At 39.9% G+C, this 26,755-nt stretch overlaps 2 protein-coding genes across 7 annotated transcripts; one reads left to right on the forward strand and one right to left on the reverse strand.

The window, feature by feature from the left end:
- Positions 1-1,960: 1,960 nt before the first annotated feature.
- Positions 1,961-21,713, forward strand: micall1a (MICAL-like 1a). Of its 3 annotated transcripts, XM_058402679.1 has the most exons (17): positions 2,764-2,903; positions 3,231-3,379; positions 9,857-9,905; positions 10,921-11,062; positions 12,443-12,543; positions 14,103-14,227; positions 14,712-15,307; positions 15,476-15,530; positions 15,659-16,041; positions 16,382-16,791; positions 17,743-17,868; positions 17,968-18,094; positions 18,491-18,581; positions 18,694-18,818; positions 19,613-19,727; positions 19,868-19,914; positions 20,128-21,713. In XM_058402679.1, exons 4-17 carry the CDS (start codon positions 10,978-10,980, stop codon positions 20,250-20,252), a joined length of 2,511 nt encoding a protein of 836 aa, XP_058258662.1. In that variant the 5' UTR covers positions 2,764-2,903; positions 3,231-3,379; positions 9,857-9,905; positions 10,921-10,977; the 3' UTR covers positions 20,253-21,713. The 3 variants fall into 3 exon arrangements, with proteins under 3 accessions (XP_058258659.1, XP_058258661.1, XP_058258662.1); XM_058402676.1 differs by lacking the exon at positions 3,231-3,379 and having other exon boundaries at positions 1,961-2,903; XM_058402678.1 differs by lacking the exon at positions 3,231-3,379 and having other exon boundaries at positions 1,963-2,903; positions 18,694-18,767.
- On the reverse strand, positions 21,588-25,951 carry lg11h22orf23 (linkage group 11 C22orf23 homolog). Of its 4 annotated transcripts, none has more exons than XM_058402682.1 (7): positions 25,916-25,951; positions 25,655-25,748; positions 25,525-25,587; positions 24,347-24,517; positions 23,023-23,154; positions 22,746-22,846; positions 21,588-21,999 (listed from the first exon to the last, which is right to left on the reverse strand). In XM_058402682.1, the coding sequence occupies exons 2-7, from the start codon at positions 25,746-25,748 to the stop codon at positions 21,913-21,915; spliced, it is 648 nt and encodes a 215-aa protein (XP_058258665.1). In that variant the 5' UTR covers positions 25,916-25,951; the 3' UTR covers positions 21,588-21,912. The 4 variants fall into 4 exon arrangements, with proteins under 4 accessions (XP_058258665.1, XP_058258666.1, XP_058258664.1 ...); XM_058402683.1 differs by having other exon boundaries at positions 24,374-24,520; XM_058402681.1 differs by having other exon boundaries at positions 24,347-24,520.
- Between the last annotated feature and the right edge of the window lie 804 nt (positions 25,952-26,755).

The raw sequence follows: 26,755 nt of genomic DNA on the forward strand, positions 1-26,755 counted from the left end.
CATGATGAGTCAGGGCTGTTTCGGTAGCAAAAGGGCGACCAATACAATATTAGGAAGGTGGTCATAATGTTATGCCTGGTTGGTATATATACCTAGTATGAACACAGATTAGCCCTTTAAAGAAAAACTACACCCTGAAACAGGAAATGAAATATATTATGATGTGTTTGTTATTCTAGTGCTGATGTTCACTGATACTGTTCTTTATTCTCATGTGAAAATACAGATTATGTCTCACAGTGACATCACATGGTTACAATTGAGCAAACTCATGCGTATGGGACAGTAGTCAGATTTCAGCTTTAGTAGTGGAGATAACATACTTTGAACTCTGAGCCCCAGACACTTTGATTCCAGAGAAGGGCAGAAACCTGCCAAGCAAGATAGTAATTGATGAAATGACAAGCACTCTGGGATTGACAGTAGTATCATTGTGAAAGTCGAAAACTTGGAAGCTGATCATAGTGTATAGATAAGATGGTGAAATATTCAAACCTAAGCACACCAGTTACTGCTGTATTGCTTTATTTAGAAAGCTGTAGAGCAAGGGTTAAAACCCACTGCACTACTATTGATAGATAGTTAAATGAGACTGTTGGAAAAAAAAAAAAAAAGTCAACCATAAATGCAAAATAACTGCCACTGATTGAGCAGCATATGCCATCTATAATTATAAAAATTAATATGCAACTTGTTCAGCTATTCAGTAACTACAGAAATTTTCAGTAACTACTTTGAAATTAACAAAGCATATTTGTAGTTTATAGAGTCATGCCTTTAACAGATTCACAGATTCAGTTATCATATGCAAATGTATTATTATTCAGACATGACAAATTCCAGATGTATATTTGTTAAGTAATGACGCTAGAGATTGTCCATCGTAGTTACAGTATGATTGATTCATACAGGATGAGTGTGAATTCACAAAGCACAATACATGCACATTAACTTTAACACAAATGAATTGCTTTGACCTTTAGTGCTATCGCTTGTTTGAGTGCATATGGCTGCATAAGTTGTGCCTAATGAGTAGTAGGTCACGTGTCCTTAACGTCTATGTATGTTATAGTTGACTATATTTGGTTTCTGGAGAGAGCTGTGAAGCACAAAGCTTCTTTTCCCACAGAGTCTTTTAACATTATTTTAGATTGGATTATATACACTATATTGTCAAACGTTTTGGGACACCCCTTAAAATCATTGAATTCAGGTGTTGTTTTTCAGGGGTTGGGCTTGGCCCCTTAGTTCCAGTGAAAGGAACTCTTAATGCTTCAGCATACCAAGACATTTTGGACAATTTCATGCTCCCAACTTTGTGGGAACAGTTTGGGGATGACCCCTTCCTGTTCCAACATGACTGCACACCAGTGCACAAAGCAAGGTCCATATAGACATGGATGTGGAGGAACTTCACAGAACACCCTGACAGAACACCTTTGGGATGAATTAGAGTGCAGACTGCAAGCCAGACCTTCTCGTCCAACATCAGTGCCTGACCTCACAAATGCGCTTCTAGAGGAATGGTCAAAAATTCCCATAAACTCTCTCCTAAACCTTGTGGAAAACCTTCCCAGAAGAGTTGAAGCTGTAATAGCTGCAAAGGGCGGGCCAACTCCATATTACATTCGTGTGCACATAAAGGGAGACGTCCCAGTTTTGGCCTGGCTCGCCGTGTCCTCTCTAATTCATCCCAAAGGTGTTCTATAAGGTTGAGGACTACTGATTGGAAGGCTGTGAGTTCGAATCCCAGGTCCACCACTGCTGGACCCCTGAGCAAGGCCCTTAATCCTCACTTGCTCAGTTGTATAAAACGAGATAAAACGTAAGTGGCTCTGGATAAGGGAGTCTGCCAAAAAGTCCAGTCCTAAATTAGACTGATTTAATTGGACAATATTGAAATGTCCACTAGAGGACGCAAAACATTCCTTACACTCCTCAAACACAAAATGGCCGAATGTCAAATAACCAAACCCTCACTGGACATTTCCGTCACTACGTCGAGAGTAGCAGTCGTTCGTTTATAAGCCCCCTACATAGTGCACCAACCTAGTGATTAGGAGATGGATTTGGAAGGGTGTTATTCCTGACTATTCGGATTTGCTCTGTTGGGTGGACTGGCGTGTTTTATCTTCTCTGTCATGAAGTGAATTGAAACGGGATCTGGGGAGACTTGGGTGTTTTCGGCGGTACGTTTGTTGGATTTCAAGGACAAATCCTCACCAAAAATTACTGATGTGTTTATTTAAAAAAAAAAAAAAGAGCTGGAAGTACACGGAAAGAGTGATTTGTTTGCTTTATTTAGTCATTAGGATGGAGCGTCTGACTGTTGACACAGTGGATAAACTTTTACGACAGTCTCGTGGAGGAGATTTGAAACAAAACCCCGTTTTCTGAATCATTTCTTGGAGACTGAACGATTTCTGGCAGACTTCTCGGATGGAGCTGGCTAGATAACAGTTAGCCGGCTAGCTAACTAGCTTGCAGTGCTAACTGTCCGAAGATGGATATTCATTTTTAGTCAAGATAGCCCCCTAAAGGAGAAATATAAATTATTCGGCTTAAAAAGGACATTTGAGTGAGTTGCTGGCTCAAACCTGTTTTAACACCGTGTTACTGGTCACTGTAACACTGTAACTGTTCATGTAACGTGCCTGGAGAGACGCGGTGTCATCATAGACCTGAGATACTTTGTGGTCTAACAACAAATAACACTTCTACAGCTGGGACAAACTTCCCTGGACTGCTATTTCTAAAACAATGGGTTCATTAAAAGCCCTCCAGGAGTGGTGTCGAGTGCAGTGTGGGGGATACAATGATGTGGAGATTAAGAACATGGCAGCGTCCTTCAGAGATGGACTGGCTTTCTGTGCCATCATACACAAACACAGGCCTGATTTAATGTAAGTCATTTATTATTATTATCATCATATTCCTTTCTAACCTGTAGGTCAAAGTTTCCAGGTTAATGAATCGCAATTGCAATACAATATCAGAAGATACCAGGAAGATGACTCTGATGATGACTATGCTGTGATTGAGAATCAGGGTTTGGTAATAATGGTGTGTGTGTGTGTGTGTGTGTGAGTGAGAGAGAGAGAGAGAGTTGAGTGGAACGTCCTGCAAATATGCAATGTTGTGACGTCACAAGTCATACTTCTAAAACCCTCCGATACTGACACAATACTGTTTTATGTAAGGTTAGTGTATGTTGTGCCACTTCTGAACAGATGACAGGATATGATGGTGATCTTGACTTCATCGTGGCAGTCGAAGCAAGCCAGACTGCACAGCTTCATTGGGTATCAATATCGAGTACTTGACCTAAAAGGGTCTGAAAACAATTGCTCATAGTCCTCCACAGAAATAACCTGGAAAGGTGTGTATGTATATATGTATATGTAAAACAAGACAATGCACTTTTTAAGATCCACGAAACATGCTTTTCTAACAGCTACAAACATCCTTCTTCATCAGCCTCTTTTTTTTTCACTTTCTTTCTTTCTAAGCCTCCATTTCCAAGACTTTCATGTGACAGAAAACTTACCGACTGTTACAAATCACTGATGTCAGACATATAAATTAAACAAACAACTTTGGATATAAGTTGCACTGTTGCCTCGCAGCAAGAAGGTCCTGGGTTCGAATCCCGGGTTCAAATAGGCAGGGGCCTTTCTGTGTGGAGTTTGTATGTTCTCCCCATTTACTCCGGTTTCCTCCCACAGTCCAAAAACATGTACATTAGGTTGATTGGTATTTCTAAATTGCCCATAGGAGCGAGTGTGTGTGGTTGTCTGTCTATATGTGTGGCCCTGTGATGGACTGGTGACCTGTCCAGGGTGTACCCCTGCCTTTCGCCCAATGTGCTGGGATAGGCTCCAGCAGATCCCCATGACCCTGATTAGGAATTAAGCGGGTATAGAAAATGGATGGACATTATTTTTCAGCATCCACCAGACAGGTTCCTGTGTAAGTGATATATCTTGCAGACAGAACTACTGTCAGAGACCAAGCATTACCAAGTCAAGATTATTTTTCACGTTGACAAAACACTGCAGTGAAATCCTTCGATATCATAAATATCTTTAAACCGACTCTGAAAATTCATCTTTTCTTTGGCAATTCTTCTTAGACTTTAGATTAGAATTGTTATGATGGTGTGAGAGCCCACTGCTGTGTTTGCGCTCTGTGTAGGTTTTTTTTTTTTTTTTTTTTTTAACATCCTCATACACAGATACAGGAACTGAAAGATCTAGTTGGAACAGTTCATCCGGCAGCTTTCCTTTTTTGAAACCTGAGAAAGTGACTAATTTAAACTGCTCATGAGTTAAAATAAGTAGTAGTAAATTTAACTTCTGGCCTGACGAGGTTTGCTACAGCAAAGGCATGTCCTGTTAGTGTGGTATAGGATATTCTGCTAGCAAAAAAAAAAAAAGAAAGAATTGTGGTTTATTTAGAAAGTTGCTGCCAAGGTAACAGAATATCTAGGCCATGTTTCTCATCTCATTCAGGAGGCTTCTGTATAATGATGTTTCTGATGATATTTTAAGTAAGTGTGATGTGGTGTTGCAGGAAAACTTACACAAGCATGCATGTGACTCACTCTGAGTAGTCGACTTAGCCGTATTAGCTCACACCCCACTGTGTGTCATGTTCGGAGGCACGAGGTTAGTGTTGTGTACATGATCTGGAATGACAGAATGGGATCTGACTGTAACAACAGTGCTCTTTTTTCCTCCTTCTTTGTCAGTCCTTCCATAATGACTAGATCAGCATCTGACAGGGTTACGACGGTCAAGGAAAATTCTTCTTCTTCTTCTTCTTCTTCTTCTTCTTCTGGCTTTTCCCTTCAGGGGTGGCTACAGCGAATCATCTCTCTCCACCTATCCCTATCTTCTGCATCCTCAACACTTGCACCCACTAGCTTCATATCCTCATTTATTACATCCATATATCTCCTCTTTGGCCTTCCTCTTTGCCTCCTGTGTGGCAGCTCCATGTCCAACATTCTCCTACCAATATACTCACTCTCCCTCCTCTGAACATGTCCAAACCATCTTAATCTGGCCTCTCTAACTTTGTCCCCCAAACATTCACCATGAGCTGTCCCTCTGATACTACTCGTTCCTAATCCTGTCCAACAGCTAGCTTTCCTGGATTAATTTAGACCTGACAGGAGGAAAGTTTCAGTATTCAGACACTTGTTGCGCAAATGCCTCCAATGTTGGCAGATTTTTCTCGAGTAGAACAAAACTAGAATTTTCTAGATAGTAAGCGCTCGCCTTTAAGCCTGAAAAAATAGGGGATAGAAAACGCAGACTGAAGAATTAAATAGGGCTTGTTTGTTGTGATATGTAACATGACAATGAAAGACCAAGAAGATAATGGATGAACGAGAAAGCTCAACTGAACTGTAAATTGTCACATGCATCACTGTAAATTTGGTGTCATTTAAGAGCTTTCCATTGTTGTTCTTTGGAAGCCTGTAAAATGGCACTCGATCCAACTCATCGTATTATGCTTGCATAAAAATGAATTCTATTACTAAACTAATTATAGTTGTAATGGCTGAAGCCTGAACGTTAAGTTAAACTGAACTGAAACTATTAAATGAACAAAGGACACTATTATGGTCACTATTATCTGCCCCTCTGTGCACATGGCTGCAGTATGTAGACATTTTGCAGTGCATCAGCAGCAGCTCAGACAGTGAAATCCCCCATTGGGGATTTTAGACAGCAGTCATAACGCCATGTAGACGCTGCCTCATCGTTACTCGTCACAAAAGATACAGATTGTGTCACATGGCTGCTGTGTCATAGGACGCACTCCCAAAAAATATTGCTAAAGGTTTTGCATGGGTAGTTTCATCTGTGGTATTGTTGATAGTTACACTTCCTGAGCTTGAAGTGTGTGTGCTAAAAAAAAAATGGTGTTGTAGGTTTGGACATGAATAGTGTTTCCTTTTAAGGTTTTCGACTGTCTCTGTTGTCTCTGTAAACCGAGTGAAATTCTAAACGTTCATATGCATAGCTGTTCTGGTACAGGTCTGGTATATCTCTTTATATATAATTGATGACCAGAAACTGATATTGATTTGAGGTATGCTTATCCATCCGGCTGCTCTGCTTCCCCTGACCGTGTGCTGAATTCATGCCACCAAAACATCAGAAGTGTGGTGCATTGTATTCTCTGAAAACGTAACATTTTGGCTGGTTGTCAATATACACTAGTTTTGGGACGTCTGCCTTTACATGCACATGAACGTAATATGGAGTTGGCCTGCTCTTTGCAGATGTAACAGCTTCAACTCTTCTGGGAAGGTTTAGGAGTGTGTTTGTGGGAATTTTTGACCATTCCACTAGAAGCACATTTGTGAGGTCAGGCACTGATGTTGGAATGAGAAGGGCTGGCTCCCAGTCTCCGCTCTGATTCATCCCAAAGGTGTTCTATCAGGTTGAGGTCGGGACTCTGTGAAGTTCCTCCACACCAAAACCACTCATCCATGTCTTTATGGACCTTGCTTTGTGGTGTGCAGTCATGTTGGAACAGGAAGGGGTCATCCCCAAACTGTTCCCACAAAGTTGGGAGCATGAAATTGTCCAAAATGTCTTGGTATGCTGAAGCATTAAAAATTCCTTTCACTGGAACTAAGGGGCCAAGATCAACCCCTGAAAAACAACACCTGAATTCAATGATTTGGAGGGGTGTCCCAAAACTTTTGGCAATATAGTGTATATGCGAAGCGCTGCAGGAGTGTATGACTTGCTGCAGTGTACGGTGTGAAACTCTGTGTGTGTCTGAGTGAGTGAGTCTTTAGTGCTAATGTTAAATGCACCATGACAGTCTGAAAGCTTGGTTGCAGATTAACTTGACGAACCGTCGATCTGGATCAAGGCTTAAGGAGAGATGAACAAGCTACAGAAAATATTTTACTTATCACAAACATGGCTGGGTCCGAGATACATGCCTGGCTGATTATTCTTTTTGATCTTGCCTATAAATTCGACTCCCAGAGGTCATCACGATTAGACTCATTTGAATAGTTTGACTTTTACCCAGAGTAGAAGTGTGATTAAAAAGTGTATCAGACAAATTGTAGCCTATTCATTGAGGTCATTTTTGTCGAGGTGTCCCCAGATATGGTCCCGTTACTGTTGAAGAACAATAAAGAACAGTTTGTTAAATATTAGTCAAGTGTTCAACTATTTCCAGTACAGTAATTTATCATAACTACACAGCTAACTAGGGAATATTAAATAATCAATTCATTATACTTCTGCATTCCTTTAAACTGGCAAATCTTTAATGTTTTAAATGAGTCAAAAGAAACCGAAATAAGCTTGAACAATCACGTTCGGCCAGTTTCACTTCCTGACGATTTGTTGGTATTGGATTACATCTAAGGTTCAGGAGCTCTCAGATTGCTCATGCTTTTAAAATTGAGAACTGAGCATTGTTGAACAATTTCTATTTCTTCCTTCTAAGTGTAGAATGCATGCAGTATAAGGGTGTTATCCATAGAAACTTCTAGAACTTCTCTTTTCCTGTCAACAGTATTTTTATTGATTTTTAAACAGAAACATAACGTACAAGGTAAACGTGTAGTGTTCGTTTCATGGCACACTTGTATCATCTGGATTTTTATAAACCCCTTAAACACACACCCCTTTACCCACCCAACCCCAACTCGAACTCCAGGCCAGCCTTACATGTCTAAGAGAGGCTAGACACCATGCATATTTGAAGATAAATAAATAAATATTTATAATATTTGAAAATAAAGACCAACTGTAGTTGGAAGTCTGGGTTTTGTGTGCAAAGAAAGAGGGAAAAAATAAAATTAAATTAAAAAAGAAATTCCATACACAGGTGAAAACCACTCAAACAAAAGGGGGATTAAAACTATAAATTTATATGAAAAAAGAACTTCTCCTTTCCTGTTCCTGATTCTGCAAATACCAGAATCTTGCCAAGTTGATGGAACGTTCTAGAAATCTTCAATTTCTGTCATAGTTCTGAACATTCTGGATCTCCTCGGGTTCATGGATTGATTCTGAAAATTCTCACTAGAATAGAATTTTCTTTTCTTTTTTTTTATACCTTGACTAAGATTTCAAGAATGCTTCTTTTTACTTATATTTACATTCTATAACTACCTCACTCCTGTTGTCTGAAAGGTCTAGTCTAGAGTAATTGTACAGAAGTCTTCCGTTTCTGTCCTTGAGTCTGAGAACTCTAGAATGCGTGTGCCTGACAGAGAATTCTAGAACTCCATTTTGCTCCTTGAGTCTGGGAATTCTGGAATGCCTGCCTTGGATGGAAACTTCTAGCCCCCTTCTTTTCTGTTCATTGATTGAGAGATTTTTAGAAAGATTACAGAATGCTTGATTTCGATTCTTGAATCTGAGAGTTTTCAGAACAATCCAGACCCATTTCTAGTGTTGATTCCGAAAAGTCTAGGATGTGAAAGTTTGATGAAGTATTTTAGAACTCTTCCATTTGCAAACGAGTGCCTGGTTTGTGCTGTAGAAAGATTGAGTACAGTAGAGTACAGTAAATCCTGTTCCCTTTTAAGGACAGGTCGGTATGAGCCTGGATTGGCATCATGGCAGTATCCGTCAGCTTCAGAGGAAATTGCAGCCTGCTGCTGCCCTGCGTTATGTATTGCGCTGGTGTGGCTTTAATGTGTCCGTGGTCTCGCACCAAATGTTCCATCTCACACACACACACACACACACACACACTGAGACCATTGTTTAACTTCTGACACCAGGCACTCGGATACCAAGTACAGGACACGACCTTCCATTTGCTACAGTGAGACACTTCATGGAGGGTTTATATATTTTATATATATTTTATATATATATATATATATATATAAATATAATATATATAAATATATATATATATATATCTATATATATATATATATATATATATATATATATATATATATATATATATATATATATATTAGTATATAAATTTGTCTGTGCAGGTCATGCCTTCTGATTGGAACAAGCTTTTTCTAGTGATATACTGTCATTATTGTTTAGAGATGTTCTTGTATCTACAGTTCAGCCATAGAATTTCCTAAGTTTCATATTTGACCCCTAGTGCTGATACAGGAAACACCTGAAAGAATGTCTCTTTTCACAACTAAAGCACTGAAATATCAATACAATTCCCCAAGCAAAAAAAATGTGTGTGAGACGCATATTTCCTGGTTACTTTTTATTTTGCATCTAGTTGAGCTGTGAATTCATGACTTGTGAGTCCACTGAAAAAGAAAAGGGCAAGGATTTTGCATTTCCATGTTGATTAACAGGTTGATGACCTACACTAGGGGTTTTCTGGTTTTCCTCTGTTAGGATTTTCGTATTAAAATTGTTGGCACTTCTGTCATTCACTAGACTGAAACTAAAGAAGTAATAGAAAAATCCTTGTTGTGCTTATTCTTCTCGCGTTCCTGTTTTACACAGTGCTCAGTAACATGTGGAACAGTGTGGGTATCATATCAGCCTGCTAGATTGCAGAATTCAGGTTGTGTGACCAGTGTGGGCTTTCCGAGTGGAACCGAGTCGGATTCTTTCCCACAGCTGAGACAAATGATTTCATTGTTCCTCCACTAGTGCTGAAAATTGTTAAAACTCATAAATATACTAATCAAAACTTCTCTCGTGCGCCGAAGCACTTTGCCAAAGTTACCCACAGCATCACAGATTCCATCGACACACAGCCAACAGATTTATTCTTACTGTATCAGAACTTTAGCAGCACATTGGTGAAAGATCACGTCTCATGTTTCTAACACCGACCGTCTTTTCTTCCCTGTTTTGGTGTGCTCTAGAGACTTTGATGCCCTCTCCAAAGAAAATGTCTACGAGAACAACCGGTTGGTGAGTATCGCCTTCAGCTAGTCATTTTGTAGCCTTGGTTGTAAATGATCTGGAAATTAGAGGGTGGCACAGACTGACATTTTAGCTGAGCTTGGGGGTTTAGGCTGTTGTGTGTTTAATGGCACACACTTTCTGATGTTCCGCTGGTCTTGGTTCGGCTGGAGCTTTAAAATGGTCAGCAATATTTTGAACAAGTTTAATCCTGTTCGGAAACTTTCGTTGAAGGAAGCTGGTGGTGGTGTACATATTTGTTAACATCATGCTAGTTTTGTTTAAATGAAATGAAAGTCAATAGTGATAGTTGGCCTACTAAGTTGCCAGGTAACTATGAATAAAGTATTTAAAATGAACATCTAGTGCCAGACATCTGAGCTTGTACACATCAGGCTGCCTGTCTTTATTAGATACCTCTACTGGGTATTTAACAGTAACACCAGGTTTTGGCCATGAGACAGAAAGTCTGGTTGAGATTTGTCTGTTGGTGCTGTGTAAGTAACATTTCAGAATCAAGTTGCCACTAAACCTGCTGGCTAGCTGACACAGCAGTTGGAGCCTGTCATTATCAGAGCTAAAGACCTCTCACCTGTCTTATCAACTCTCTGGAAAACGTTTTCACCATTGCAGATAAATGCCTTTTGTCCCGGTGTGAAAAGCACAGTGCATGCTAAAGTCCAAATGAATAAAACAGTGCTGTAGAGTTAAAACTCTTAAAAATAAGTAAAAGCCCAAGCTAGCAGTTTTCACTACGGTAATAGCCACATATGTGAAATTTATTGCTGTGAAGGTGCAAAAACTGTGTGTATATATATATATATATATATATATATATATATATATATATATATATATATATATATATATATATATATATATATTAATATATTATATGTAAATATATATATATATATATTATATATAAATATGTAATGTGAGTATGTGTTTTTTCTGCACCCACGTCCTATTACGCAGAATCCTCATTTTCTCTTTTGCTCTGTAACTCCTCTCTTTGTCCAAGGCATTTGAGGTGGCAGAGACAGAGCTGGGTATCCCGGCCCTGTTGGACGCAGATGACATGGTGTCTATGAAAGTGCCTGACCGTCTCAGTGTCATAACCTACGTGTCGCAATACTACAACTATTTCACCAACAAATCTCAAGGTGAGTGGACACAGTGTGCACAGTGCACACACACACATACACAATGTGAGGTCAGGTGAAAGTTAACCCTTTTTTGCCTGAGGATTTCTATCACACACACACAAAAAAATTTCAGTGAAAGAGAGAAACATTATTAAATTTAATTTAGAAATGAAATTAGTGAGAAGGTAAAAATGATACATATCAAGTTATTTAGATTTCACATTTCTCATTGCTCCTACTGAAAAAGGACTTTACTGCTGATATAAATTGTTCATACCAATTCCTTATTTATAGCAATATGTAATGTGTATACACAGGTCAGGCATAACATTATGAGCACTGAGAGGTAAAGTGAATAACACTGATGATCTCCTCATCATGGCTCCTGTTAGTGTGTGGGATATATTAGGCAGCAAGTGAACAATTTAGCCTCAGAGTTGATGTGTTAGAAGCAGGAAAAATGGGCAAGCTTAAAGATTTCAGCGAGTCGGACAAAGGCCAAATGGTGATGGCTAGACGACTGGATCAGAGCATCTCCAAAACTGCAGCTCCAAAACGGGGTGTTCTCGGTCTGCAGTGGTCAGTATCTATCAAAAGTGGTCCATGGAAGGAACCGGTGACATGGTCATGGATAGCCAAGGCAATTTTAGTATATAAAATTCTCACTACTTCTGCCACTGGCATTGTTAATAATGTTGTTCTGTTAATCATACAAAGTCATATTCAGCATATTTTTACACTAATTTTGTAAAAGTATGCTGTGTAAGTAACCAAAACGTCCATCACATAGACCATGTGATTTCACAGTAACATGACAAGTTGTATGCTTTTTTGTCTTGATAGCAAGAGAACGAATAAAAGTAGTTAGCGAGAGAACTGCTTATATCTGCTCTAATGAAACATTTTTCATGGACGTTCCACAGCACTAAGATAAGATTAGACTTTTTTTTTTTCCATCCCTGTGGGAAATTTCTTACCAACAGTCACTCCATGTTGATGCAGAACAGTAACTATAAACGGATAAAAAGTACAAAATCATAAAGAAGTATAAATCATGACAGGGTGTGCTGTTATAGGAGGACAAAATGTCTTTTCAATTTTAAATGACATCACATTGTTCATTATGAAAGCCGAATACATATAGAGCTTATTGATAGCCATTTCATGTAGATGAAAGAGCAGAGAAAAATAAAAATGTTGTCTTTCAAGTGATTGATATTTAGCATTAACATGATGGGATTTAGATTTGAGAACTAACGGTACTGTTTTCACACACACACAGCCAGTTGAATCCCTTTTCTGGCACATGTAGTGGAATGAGTTTAGGGATACATTTTTTTTAGTTTCTTCAAATTAAGAAAAAAAAAGAAAAAAAAACACTGTTTTTATTCCTTGCAGCTAATCCTCCCTGTATGAAGAGACCGGCCAGTTCAGGTCAAATTGAACCAGCAATAAAGAAATCTCCCACACCCCTCGAAGACAAAACCATAACATCTGAGGTAGGAATATTCTAATCATATATAATAACAGACCCCCTCTGTTTCATACGTGCTTATAGAAAAGGCTCCCAAATTTAACAGAGAATGCTAAAAAGTACCGAGTTGTTATTATGCTCTTAAGAGCTTAAGCATTTTGAAACACGTCCCAGGAAAGTTGCAGAGAGAGAGAGAGACAGACAGAGCCCAAATCTGGCCCAAGTCCATGTCCTCAATCAAGACTAATGCATCCTGAAAGCCTACGCAGAAGCCTTGCCTGCTAATGAGTCCAGCTTCTCGGGTTGTGGGGAAACAGCAGAAGAGAAGACCATTGCTTTTTCTGCACCAAAAATCATTTGTTTAAGGGGAAATGGACCAAAAGTGTTTGGCATGCGGCATGGAAACACAAGAACATTTTTACGTTTCAGTGAAAGGATTTAAAGATTTCTAAATGTGCATCAGATGTCTCTGAGCTCATCTACATTCAGCATTGTGTTAGAAGACGAGTCTCATTAGTACTTCAGGGTTTTCCAGACATCTTAAGCCTTGTCTTCTGTCCTTGTAGACTCCTTGTTTGGAGTAAGTGAACAAATTTGTTTAACCTTTGTCTAGAAATCTGTCCAATACGACCAGGCCCCAAGTCACTAGTTTATGGTCTTTAAACTACCAGTAAATTACTTAATAAGTTACAAATGTGCTATTAGACAGCAGGACACCGCCCAAACATGCCTGTACTTGCACCATTTTCAAGAAAACCAGATCTGTGAGTATGGAAATTAGAAATAGTGCTGAGCCATATGATAATTCAATACAAAAGTCCCAAAAAAAAAAGTTAAAATTGACCAATTTACTTGAGAAGTCAATCCTTTGTCGTGATTTATTTCATGCTCTGAAACGCTTCTATCCCCGGAGTACAGAAAACCAATCAAGACACTATCCGAGTCTCACGTCAGGATTTTGACGGTGTCTATTATTTTGGTTACAGCCTGGTAAACACCTGGTGTTGCCTAGCCTCGAATGTGATCGGCTCTTCTGTTTCAAAACCAAATCACACTAGACTGTGGGGTTTAGTATTAACTCTGAATCTCCACCAAGATATTCAGCTCCCTCTGTTTCTGAATGAAACTTCCTGTAGTGAGCAGGATCACATTGTGACCAGCCTTTACACTCAAATTAATAAACATATAAAGTTTAGTTTCCTGATCCGTTTTGCAGTATTGTTTATAAGAGAACATCCTCTCTCTGCCCTCTTCCGTGTTCCTGATGCTATTCTCAGCCTTCTTCAAATGGAACTTCTCATCCTTTTCCTCCTCTTCTTCATTGTCTTTGACCCCACTACCCCCCATGTAACCCCTTTACTCGGGTAGTAAAATAGCTCGGGTAGTAAAATAGCTCGGTAATAGTTCGGGTAAACCATAAAAGTATATTATGCTTTTGTTTGCTTTGAAAATACATCATAATGCACTGACAGATAAATTTTGTACTTAGATATTGAACAGTTTATGATTTATAACTATTATCGATTTGAACTTCCTGTCCCTTCCTTCTCCCCCTCATCTTTCCCTATCTGGTTCCACATACAGTCGAATGCAGACAGCCAATCAAAACGCAACACTCTGAGCAGTACGTGTGCTGCCTGCGAGAAACATGTTCATCTGGTACAGAGGTTCCTAGTCGATGGTAAACTCTACCATCGCAACTGTTTCAGGTAAAACATCAGAAGAAAGAACATCTGGCTTATGGTTGGATGTTAATGCTCATTAGATTTATAAATGAATTAAACTGTACATATTATTTAATACCTAGTTTTTGTTTAAGATTCAATTATTTTTTTGGAGTAGAACTTGAGAAACAGCCATCAGTTGCTTGAGAACTATTTGGGAAAATGAAGAAAAGCCCCCTGGGTAAAGCTCCCTCATGCAGCTGGCTGAGAAGAGTGTGCAAAGATATACTTTTAAGAATTTGGAAAAATAAACTAGTTTTGATTTGTTTAACACTTCATAATTACATGTGTTATTGCATTGTTGTTGTTTTTGTTATTATTATAAAATAATAGAAAATTATAAAACTAAAGAATACTCTTCTTTGAATTACTCGTCCTCAGAGGACAGAAAGCCTTCTTACTGCACAAGAAGAATGTACCACTATTTATTCTGTAACCAGATAAAGCCATCTCTGTGTTTAATTTTCAGGTGTATGGAATGTAGCAGCACTTTATTGCCTGGCTCTTATAAGCTTGTGGGAGATGCTGGATCTCTGGTCTGCACACACCACTTCACCAGGATATCGTCAAACAGCCAGAACGGCCGTCCAGATCTGAGCAAGCAACTTAGCCCACTATCATCCAACTCCAGCCCTGAATCCACTCCAAGTGGGGAAGGTTTGGAAAAAGCACTGCCAGAGTGCTCGGATGCCAATGAACACATCACTCCATCTGATGACTTGCCCAAAACACACTCTCTGGAGAGAGAGACCAGCCAGAATGAAAAGGGAGGGAAAGAGATAAGAGAGGAATTTGAGGATGGTGTGAAAGTACAGATAGAACCCTGCCCTCCAAGTCCGCCAAATCCTTTTGATGAATCTGACAAAGAAGAACTAAAAGAGGAAGAGCAGCCGGAGGCAGCTACAGAAGTCGCTAATGGAGACCTTCCTGTGACCTCAACAAGGAGCACCGCTGAAGAGAATCGACCAGTACCTGCCCCTAGAAAAGTGTCCGATTCCTCCCCTCCTGTGCGTCCTGTGCCCAGGCCACGCCCACCAAGACCTTTGCAGAGTCCAGCAGTCAGCGGTAGGACTTTTTAGATGTTACAGTTAAACCTTTGGGTTTTTTTTTTTTTTTTTGTATTTGGTCTTAGTTGACTTCATATTTAGTTTATATGTGCCGTCCCTCCCAAACTATTTTGCTTTCTCAGCCTTCTGATGTTCCACGTTCTGTTTTTCTTTCTTGCTGAAATAGAAAACGAAGGTGATCGCAGACCAGTTCCACGTGAAAGGTCCCAGTCACCTGCAAGGTAAGACTTGTACCTATTCGTTCATCCAGAGATCCATTCTCTGTTTGTCAGTATTTCTGTTTATGAATGTCCTCATGTGTCACTGTGTCTCATCTCCATGACTGCCATTGCTCCCACCTCCTAATCAGCTCCATTCAGTCCAGTGACAATCCTAAAACCAAAGACCCTCCCTGGCTGGCTCTTGTCAAACAAGAGTCCAAGAAAAAGTTGGCTCCTCCTCCTCCCAGAGCTCTAGCCACTCCTCCTCATTCATCATCCACCCCTGCCAAGATCGAGGAGGAAACTCGTCCAGCCACACCCCCCAACCCCTTTGATGATGAGGACAATGAGGAGGCAACGGCCGAATCCACAGAAGTGCCAGTTCCGTCTTCTGTGGTTGCAGTCCATCCGTGGTACGGGATTTCCCAGACTGCTGAAGGCACTACTGAGGACCCCACCCACACCAAGTGTCCAGGAAGTGGCAGGAGCAAAAAACGGCCAGCGCCCAGAGCTCCAAAATCTGTTCCTACAGGTCAGTGTACGGACAAGGAGCCTGGATTTTCCCTTCCACATATTCAAGGCTTTATTTATCCAGTTGTTAAACTATCAGAACCTTAGCGGAATATAGGTCTAATGATTAATGCCATGGTTTATTAAAGACATGCTTTATTGGACTTTTATGAAGCCTTAACAGAGTTTATAACAATTCTTACTAACAAATTAGATAGCTTTATGAATGCTGGCTTGATAGAAAGTGTTTGTGTTTGATATGTTACCATATGTCTCGTACAGTTCCTCTTGTCCCTCACTCTGTACATTTTTCTTCTGTCCATTTCCACTGGTGTTCCATTTCCTGCCTGCTCTTCCTTTAGCTCTTCCTTCTTCTCAGTCTTCCTCTGCCTGTCCCTCTCCAGCTCTGAGCACTGAGAGCCTGTCCTCCTCTTCATCAGACCACGGCTTCTCCCGACCCGCTGCCACAACCTCTGCTTCCCCACGACAATCCGTTACCGAACAGGAACATCTGTTCACCAAAAGCGTGTCAGAGCCGTCAATTAGCAGTCCTGGCTCCTCCCCCTCAGCTCTTTCCTCTGAAACCAAGCCACTTCTATCACCTAGTCCCTCTCCGTCACACCCCCACAGTAATAATACTTGCTCAGCACCAGCCACACCCGAGACAAACAGGAGCGCAGGAAGCAAAGTGATGAGACCGCCCCCTCCACGCCCACCAGCTGCACCAAGTCCTCTGATTAGCTCTCATTCCTCACAGCAAAATACACCCAAGGTGAGCACTTTTGGGTCCAAAAAGACTGCTGTCATCACAAATTATGAATGCAGTTAAAATGTAATCCACATCATGTTTTAAACTCACACATCCCAACCAAATAATGCTTGTGAAACATTTCATAATCACTTCATATACAGGAAAAGGGCTCTGCATAAATCAGTGTTATAACTAGAAAGGTTTATTTTCGTATTTTGCTTTTATTTATTTGTAACATAAACATGTACTCAATTCAGTTGAATTTGTGTCGCGCTTTTAATAATACAGCCGAAAACCCAGAAATCCGGATGTACCTTTATATTTAGATCCATAATGAGCGAGGCAGATGTGACAGGAAAAACTTCCTGAGACGACATGAGGAAAAAACCTCATTCGAAAAGGAACAGTCCTCTTCTGGGCGACACCATGTAGTCACATTATACATAAAAATAAATAATCTTAGTTTAAAAAAAGCAATGGACTTTTTCCAGCTCTGAAGATTATTGGCTATAATCCAATACCACGTTTTCCAGTATAACATTGCAGGCTAATGAAAATTTTTTAAAACATTTAATGTTTTTCCCCTCCATTTGACAGATGCAGATACAACAGTCCATTTATATAACTTTATTTTTCAGGAAATTTGGCTGAAAGGTTTGGTCTAATACTTTATGCTGTATCATGAAAATATTTAATATCCCCAAATTATTCAGTTACTGAAAGTGGTTGTGGTTAAACTGGCGTATAATGGATTAGTTTTGAAGGTTGCCATGACACCAATCTAGCAAACACTTTTAAGGAGACTGTGATGAATAATGACTGAGAGTATGCTTTATTTGGCTAACCGCTATCATCTCTGTCCTCTTCTCCTCTGATCCTTTTCCTTATAAATCTGTCTCCCTTCCTTTCTCTGCTACTCCTTCGATTTTTCCAACATTTTCTTCTTCCCCCAACTTTCCTCTGTCTTTCTAGCGGGTAAACCCTTTTAATAGGAAAGCTTCCCCAACAGTCACCTCACCACAGTCCAGACCCCCTAAAGGCCCTCGACCTGCTCGCCCTCCTGCCCCTGGACACGGCTTCCCTCTCATCAAACGCAAGGTAACCTTCATCTCTTCAGTGTTTGAAATATCAACCCACGCATTTTACACTCATCATTGGGTTTCAGCGACTCTAATTAATCTGTCCCATGTTTTGCAGGTACAGTCCGATCAGTACATCCCTGTTGAGGACATACATGTGGAGATGGGGACACTTGAGAGGCAGTTGGATGAGCTGGAGCAGAGAGGAGTGGACCTGGAGCAGAGGCTCAGAGAATGCTCTAATGGTGAGGTCTACTATTCTGAGCTGGGGGAATTTCTCATTTGAACAATGATCCCTTTGTGATAAAATTATTATCAGCACATAGCTGTACTGCTCTGGGGGACAGGAATAAATGAGTGAAACCAAGCACAAGATTAGACACAAACAATATGTTTGGTTAAAAGTCTTATTTCAATGTATTCTTGTGTGAAGATAATTGTCATAATTGCACGTAAGGTGAGAACTGAAACAGATCCTGTCACCTGAATAGAGAAGGACGATCCTCTGTTGTGTCCTCTGCTTGTTTATTTGTTTGTTCCAACATTGAGCACAGTTCAGAAAAGCCTGAGATGTTCAGCTACTTTTTAAAAGAGTGGTTCCTTTCCTTACTGATCTGTACTGATGTGACTTGATGTTTCAGAGGAAGAGGAGGAGCGGCTGCTGGTGGACTGGTTCACTCTGATTCATGAGAAACATCTACTGGTACGCAGAGAGGCTGAGCTGGTGTACACGTAAGTTATCAAACATGATAAGGCAGGGAATCAACGTATCCTAAATGAGTTAAGGCAGATTGGGAATATCTTCGAGGAGAAAAGGCCATCACTGTGTACGTTTCCTTTTCAGGGTGAAGCAGCAGCATCTGGAAGAAAGGCAAGCTGACGTGGAGTATGAGCTTAGGTGTCTCCTCAACAAACCAGGTGTGTTTTTCTGGTTCCCACCCAAAATAAACCAGAACACACCTGATTCAAGTAACTGACTCATTCACTGACTCATTTACTGACTCAATCGCTCACACACATCTATTTCTAATAGCACTTTTTCAGAATGTGACTAAGCACAGCTTGCTAACAAATTCAAACCAAATACAATCAGTGTTTAGGTGGTGTGTTAGTTTCACATGACACATCTCTACCAATGATACCAACTGATGGTGTCGTGTCAAGTAACAATAAGAGTGAACTAAGACACAGTGAGAGTCTTGGCCTGAGTGTGCAAATAAAGAGCAAACCTTCAATTAATGTCTGTCTGTGTACCCAAATAGCCAATGCTGCCTTATTTGAATCTTGGCTATAAAATAGAGAATTCTAAGTTTTCAGTGGCTGAGTGCACTAGGTAGGGTGGACAGTGGAAACAACAGTGAATAGGGAGTTTTTCGGAATTGAGCCAATTTGATTAAAGAAATTGTATGAACGAGTTTTAAAAAGGGGCACTGTGTACAGGAATAAAACAATTAATAATAAGAGAGATTCAATTTTTGGGGTCATAACTGTGATGCTTTAAAAATGAGATTTGACACAGCTTTGAAAATATCAACATAATGCAAGATCACAGATTATTTGCCAAGAAGAGATACACTGTCTGAGGGGGAAAAGTGCTATATTAGTACAGCTATAATGGTCTACTTAAAGTGAGTTTGTCAGTTCATATTTTAGCATGGCATTCAACTCTCATCTGTTCAATAAGCTACTTTGAATAAAGCCAAATGCCAAATGAGAAGTTTACAATTTAGTAAATGACCTCTTCCTTTCATTCTGTCTATTAGAGAAAGAGTGGAATGATGAGGATCGCGACCGGGAGAAGCAGCTGATGGACGAGTTGGTGACCATCATCGAGCAGAGGAACCAGATCATCAACACCATGGATCAGGACAGACAGAGGTAATCTATTACACTCACACTTCCATGCCTTGCATACTTGAATTTGACACAGATGCATATACAGAAGAAATGTGAAATAGTCTCACTATTTTACTATACTTCTCAACCTCAGGATCCTAAAGATCTCTCTTTTTCTTTAGGGAAGAGGAGGAGGACAAGCTAGTGGCTGCCATGTTAAAGAAAAAAGGTACTGACTCTTGTTGTTGTTTTCTTTCGTTCCAGAGTACCTGAAAAATTAGTTAGCTTAGTTTAGTCTATATGGTCATCTTCATCACCTCCAGCTTTCTAATTCTGCACATTTCATGTGTGGATCATGTTGTCCATGTCCTATTTATAGATGAAATTTGGTATAAGCAGAATACATTTGATTCTTTACTAAGCAACCCTTCTCTTCTTTCAGAGTTCCATGGCGAGAGTGAACACAGGAAGAAGCCCGGGAAGTTTAAACCCATGAAAGTGCTGAAAAGGCTGAGCCATAAAGGTGAAGTCACAAAGAGCCCAAGTCCAAGGAAGGAAAAAAGCTGAGAACGATACATGGACTGACACGTTCATTTAAATCTAAGGCTTCAGCAAGTTCCTCCTGAACTCTTTAATGAGTAAAATGACTCCTAATTGGCTGGGTGCAAACTGACACCCTGAACACAGCCACTTCTCATTATAACTTACCTTTATACACCAGTTGCAGTGTCATTAATTAATGAGGAGCTCAAGCCTGACAATGGCTTTTACCTCGTACCTTTTCATTACTAAATCCAAATCTGAAGAAAATGTCATTTATCCTGAATAGCTGATCAGCCAAGACATGCTTAGCATTTGCCATTTACATTTTTTGCACTGGATCATGTGTGGTAGCCTGCGGAAATCCTTCTCATGGTGACCATTTCTGCTGTATGTAGTTCTGGAAACAACAGACTTTCCTCAACTTTTTTGTTTTGCATGCATCTGAATCACAAGTAGTTAATGGATTTAAAAATTCCTTCCCTGATTTTTCCGATGAGTTTTCCCAAAGTACCACAAAGAAGCATTTCTTTAAGATTTGGAACATTTGTCATTCTGCTGAGAAGCAAAAATGAAAAAAATATGCAAGAATGGTTAACATCGGGTATGAGAAGGTTGGTTTGCTCAATCGTGCATTTTAGGTATTTAACTAATGTCTTGGTGTGGTGTGTGTGAAGTGTAACATGCATTTAGGATCTCTTGAAGCATGAGGCATGGAGAACGGGTGGACGAGCAGAAACCGCAAGCTTTTAAAAATGTATATCTATACATGTACAGTCTGGTGCTAGGGACGGTTTCTGATGCAACTCTCATGCAGAGCTATTACCCATCATCCATTGCACTTTCTCAGTGTAGAAACATGATTCAAATGTATCTGAGTTGGAAGAGAGTGATGACTCTTAACTGGGTTCAGTTGAGGTCATGTGCAAAACCCTGGTTTCAAAACATTAAATCAGCAATTGAGCATCATATACCTGGATCAATCGCCTAATCATGCAGTTAGCAAGGAACGGTTTCATGGATACGCTAATAATGCTATTATAATACAGCATGTACAGTCAGTTTCTTGTCTGCGTGTATAAAACTTGCTGCGTCTAATGTAAAAAGGAAGCCTTCTTAACATTAGCTATTTCTTTACCATTAAAGATACACAAACTGACTAACTTTTTAAATGTAGTAATATTTTATTACCATAAAATTGCTCAGCATTTTTAGAAAGCCCAGGAAATGCCACCTTTGCAATACCATGTTTAATTCATACTCTTAGAAATGCCTTGGCGTGTTTTGAGTGAAATGTTCGGTTTTAGTCTCTGTTGTTTATGTATTTATAACAAAAGTCTTGATGTAGAATATGTATATGTATCTCGATATAGATGTCGCCGTTTCCGTATGTTTGTTTTAACTCTGTATGTTTGAGTCTTTGTGCCTCTAAGTTAAAAAAAAAAAAAAAAAGGGCTTTCGTTGCATAAAAATGTGTTTAAAAACATGCATATATTATTTCAGGAGGTAAAAAGGATTATTGTGAACTAAAGGAACAGCAACACAGGTATAAAACTTAATGTATGTCTTTTACCCTAGTGAAGTGAAACATATGGTTCATCATTCAAAGCAATACAATAAACAAAATACATGTCATGAAATCATGTATCGTCTTAACTAGGCAGTACTGAACTGAGTATGTGTTTCTTCACAGCTTCTCTTCAACTTGTTTTTCCTCTTTCATCCTCATCGCCTCGCTGCGGGTCCTGTCAATCACCTCAAGCTCACGGATTTTCTGTGAAAGTTAGACAGAACACATAGATCCCAGAACAAAATCTTAGTGTGACGGTACTGAAATCACACTGCAGAGGTTCTCAAGAAATTATCTAATTGAAATGGCCTTTATTTGTCACATATACATTACAGCACAGTGAAATTCTTTCTTCACATATCCCATCCTTGGAGGTTGGGGTCAGAGTGCAGGGTCAGAGAGGGTTAAGGGCTGTGCTCAAGAGCCCGACAGTGGCAACTTGGCAGTGCTGGGCCTTGAACCCCTGATCTTCCGGTCAACGACTCGGAGCCTTAACCGCTTGAGCCACCTTGAGTGAATTAACGCTATTTCTAAAGCCTACTTGTTTCTGAGTGAGGTTCGGATGAAATTCATTCAGTTACGGAGCCCTGGTTATGCTTCACAATTCTCCAGGGCCTCTGAATGCCAATTCGAGAACAACTGATCTATGGTCAGGAAATGTTGCACATTAAACCAAGCTCTCAGTTCACCCTGCCATTAACATGATGTCAGGTCATGTGCAAAACCCTGGTTTCAAAACATTAAATCAGCTAGGAGGAAAATGGAAAGACCAGTTTAGATAATGCCTGTATTAGCTTCCATTTATTGTTGGCACATAGTGATTAAATGACTGGTCTGGTTTCACTCCCCACAGGATTGATGAGATTCACAAAAGACATGCAAGATGTTGAACAGCAAATGATATGTGACTACTTTTTTAATTTTTAGAATATATAACCAGGCTGTATTACCTGAGATATTTCCGTGTTAATGATATGATGATACTGGCTTCCTCTTCCAAGAGCATTCATCTCCTCCAGAAAGTGCCTTCTCTCTTCAATCTCATCAAGAACTGTACAGTATGGATCCAAATAAAGTTGTCACAAGTTACATACTACAACCTAATAGTTCAAACATTTTAACAGCAAACATTTTTAGAGGCAATTTAAATCGAGACACTTCCAAGTCAAAAGGCTTTGGAATTTTGCAAACGTTTATAAGCTTTCATAAGTATGCTGCTAGTCTTACCCTCCTGGAACCTGTCTATCTCACTGTCCTCTACTCTGTTAGCAGGTCTTGTGTGGGACGGTGAAGGCTGCGTTTCTTCCTGGCCTGTCGCGAAGATGTTCTGTAGCCTGCGCTTCTCTTTTTCCAGGTCACCTTCAGCCAGAGACATCAGGGAGAGAAGATGGTTGTTTATCTTAGAGCATATTCTTCAGGAACACAGTGACACTAATAGCACAGTGTATAACATGTATTTTTAAACTCCATTAAATACACTATATCGTCAAACATTTTGGGACACCCCTCCAAATCATTGAATTCAGGTGTTGTTTTTCAGGGGTTGATCTTGGCCCCTTATTTCCACTGAAAGGAACTCTTAATGCTTCAGCATACCAAGACATTTTGGACAATTTCATGCTCCCAACATTGTGGGAACAGTTTGGGGATGACCCCTTCCTGTTCCAACATGACTGCACACCAGTGCACAAAGCAAGCTCCATAAAGACATGGATGAGTGAGTTTGGTGTCAGGACTCTGTGCAGTTCCTTCACCTCAACCTGATAGAACACCTTTGGGATGAATTAGAGCGGTGACTCCGAGCCAGACCAACATCAGTGCCTGACCTCACAAATGCGCTTCTAGTGGAATGGTCAAACATTCCCATAAACTCACTCCTAAACCTTGTGGAAAGCCTTCCCAGAAGAGTTGAAGCTGTTATAGTTGCAAAGGGCGGGCCAACTCCATATTACATGTAAAGGCAGACGTCCCAGTTTTGGCCTGGCTCTCAGTCTTCGCTCTAAACTAAGAGTTCCTTTCACTGGAACTGAGGGGCCAAGCCCAACCCCTGAATTCAACGATTTGGAGCGGTGTCCCAAAACTTTTGCCAATATAGTGTGTGTTTCTTGGTGAAAGTAACAACAGATTGAAAAAGGATCACAAATCATTAATGCAGCCCCCCTGTACACTAAAGTGTCTCTAGTTTGCTTTGGTCCCTTCATGGATTAAAGCCCTGTCATGGTGAAGGGGTTTGTCCTATCTGATAAACCTCAGGTGTATGTCCAAGCATGGTGTACAGATCAGAGGGGAGATGTTAGACAAACAATATTCCTAAAGAAATGAAATTAACAAATGAAATATTAGGGTCCCCTGGACCATCAGGTGACCCACATGACCTGAAATGACAACATTTTTGAAGGACGTTTGGAGTCAGGTGCAGTGCCTAGTAGGCGTCAGGCATGACATGCACAGGTTCTGGTAATCTTTACATAGTTATATTTTTGTTTACCCAGAAATGAGTGAATGAACCTGATCTTTGAAAGGTATATCTGTAAGATTAGTTGTTGCATACGTGTAGCACTGGGCCGAAAACTCTCACGTGTGTAGCTGTCCCCGGCACGGCATTTCTCTGCGGTGCGTCTCTGTGGTCTGGATGAGAGAACTGGACCTGTGCTGATTCTTAGCCCTGGTTTTGCAGATGCCGTAGATGATGTAGGATTACAGATCAGTGGTAAGGCGCCACCTTCTGGTACACAAACAGAATGGGAACAGGTTCATGCTTAGCTGCATTCCAGCATTTCGTTAATACCTTAAAAATACGGATATGAATGATAGGACTATAGTCAGAGCTGCTGTTGTGTAAGGAATAAAACACTCATGAGAGTGCTGGTGTAGAAAGATAATCGCAGAAGTGATGACCACAGTAATTTGCCAACATTTATGTCTTTTTAAAAATAATTCATGAATTACACAGCTTGTCATGTTACTGAAAAACATCTTGGAAACCTGGAAGTCCTCAGTTTTCAAGAATCTCCCATGCTGATACGCTAACTATTACAAAACTCTGACACTGGAGACTCCTATGTAAACATATTAGAGGAAATGTAGTAATAAAAGCCCGTGACTTGAATTACTACAGCCAGCACCTAAACAGACTACTGTTAGAGGAGAAAAAACATGATAGACAACAATATACACCATCCAGGCATAACATTATGACACCTTTCTTTCAGAAGCAGCATTAACTTCTTCAGCAATCTGAGCAACAGTAACTCATCTGTTGGATCGGATCACACGAGCCAGCCTTCACTCCCCACGTGCATCAATAAGCCTTAGCCACCCATGACGCTGGTTCACCACTGTTCCTTCCTTGGACCACTTTTGATAGATACTGACCACTGCAGTCCTGGAACACCCCACAAGAGCTGCAGTTTTGGAGATGCTCTGATCCAGTCGTCTAGCCATCACAATTTGGTCCTTGTCAAACTCGCTCAAACTCACTCGCTTGTCCATTTTTCCTGCTTCTAACACATCAGCTTTGAGGACAAAATGTTCACTTGCTGCCTAATATATCCCACCCACTAACCGGTGCCATGATGAGGAGATCATCAGAGTTACTCACTTCACACAATAAAAGTATTAGTCTAACTGATGAAGACTTCTGATGTGGATACAAATCTATGTGTGTACCTTAAACAAGCCCTGCAATTAAGTCAAAGATGATCTAATTGAAGAAAATGTAAATCTTACTCTTTAGCTCCTTGTTGATCTGTCGCTGCTGAAAGTTGGTGAGCCGTGATTCTTGCATCATGACTGTGGACAATCAATCAATCAATCAAATAAATCAATCAATCAAATAAATCAGCTCACACAAACACACCTTGTATTAATTCCTGAGTGTCCTTGCTGTACTTAAATCGTGGACAGTCCCACAGTCCCTTATTGCTGTTGTTCACACTCTTCATCTTCTCCATCTTGCAGAGTAAAACAAAAACCCCAAACTGAATCTCTTATTATATAGAAAACCGATTTTAACATAAACATAAACGCAGCTTGACAAAAAACATTACATCAGCGGTTGTAATTAATACATTTATTAGAAAAGTAAAATGGTATTAAAGGTATACTCAGCCAAACATACCGTTTATTTAGTCATGCAAGCATAGCAACTTCCGGTGAAGTTGCTATGGAAACACAAATACAATCAATTCGAGAAAACGCCAACAGAGGGCGACAAAGTACACCAATTATAGGCTAGTTCATATACCTACTGTATAATATCAAATATTTATAATATTAAAAATACTACATTTTCAAATTGTTAAGTATAGCCAGTTCATGTGAACTAGACTTTAAGTAATAAACAAACACAGAAAATAAATAAAAGCAAAGAAATTTTATATAGATTTATATCCATAATTAGTAAATCAGAAGCAACACTGTCCAGGACAAAAATCCTTAGACCTTTAGGAAAAACCAGACTCAAAAGGAATCTATCCTTTGAGAGTGTTCCAGGTCATGGGATTATTAAATCATTATCCTTTTATTCGCATGGAAATCTATTCTGTACATTTCTAAAAGAAAAGATATATACATACACAGGGTACCAGCCTTAGAGACAAGGACTGTAATATATCAGCTTAATATTTTCCAGAAGTGATGTCAATCATTCAGTTATTCATGTACACCGATCAGGCATAACATTATGACCTCCTGCCTAATATTTTGTTGGTCCCACTTTTGCTGCCAAAACAGCCCTAACCCCTTGAGGCATGGACTCCACTAGATCCCTGAAGGTGTGCTGTGGTATCTGGCACCAAGATGATAGCAGGAGATCCTTTAAGTCCTGTAAGTTGTGAGGTGCAGCCTCCATGGATCAGACTTGTTTGTCCAGCATCCCACAGATGCTGGACATTGGATTGAGATCTGGGGAATTTGGAGTCCAAGTTAACACCTCAAACTTCTTGTTGTGCTCATCAAA

Source organism: Hemibagrus wyckioides, linkage group LG11 (genome assembly GCF_019097595.1).
Source record: "Hemibagrus wyckioides isolate EC202008001 linkage group LG11, SWU_Hwy_1.0, whole genome shotgun sequence".
NCBI classification, from domain to species: Eukaryota; Metazoa; Chordata; class Actinopteri; order Siluriformes; family Bagridae; genus Hemibagrus; species Hemibagrus wyckioides.

Excerpts from the sequence above, each read along its gene's own strand:
- micall1a (XM_058402676.1), top strand. The coding sequence starts at position 2,761 with ATGGGTTCATTAAAAGCCCTCCAGGAGTGGTGTCGAGTGCAGTGTGGG. Across the intron at positions 16,792-17,742 it reads CACAGCAAAATACACCCAAG|CGGGTAAACCCTTTTAATAG; the intron begins GTGAGCACTTTT and ends CTGTCTTTCTAG. Across the intron at positions 17,869-17,967 it reads TCCCTCTCATCAAACGCAAG|GTACAGTCCGATCAGTACAT; the intron begins GTAACCTTCATC and ends CATGTTTTGCAG.
- lg11h22orf23 (XM_058402681.1), bottom strand. The coding sequence starts at position 25,748 with ATGGAGAAGATGAAGAGTGTGAACAACAGCAATAAGGGACTGTGGGAC. Across the intron at positions 25,588-25,654 it reads CACTCAGGAATTAATACAAG|TCATGATGCAAGAATCACGG; the intron begins GTGTGTTTGTGT and ends GATTGTCCACAG. Across the intron at positions 22,000-22,745 it reads TTAACACGGAAATATCTCAG|AAAATCCGTGAGCTTGAGGT; the intron begins GTAATACAGCCT and ends TAACTTTCACAG.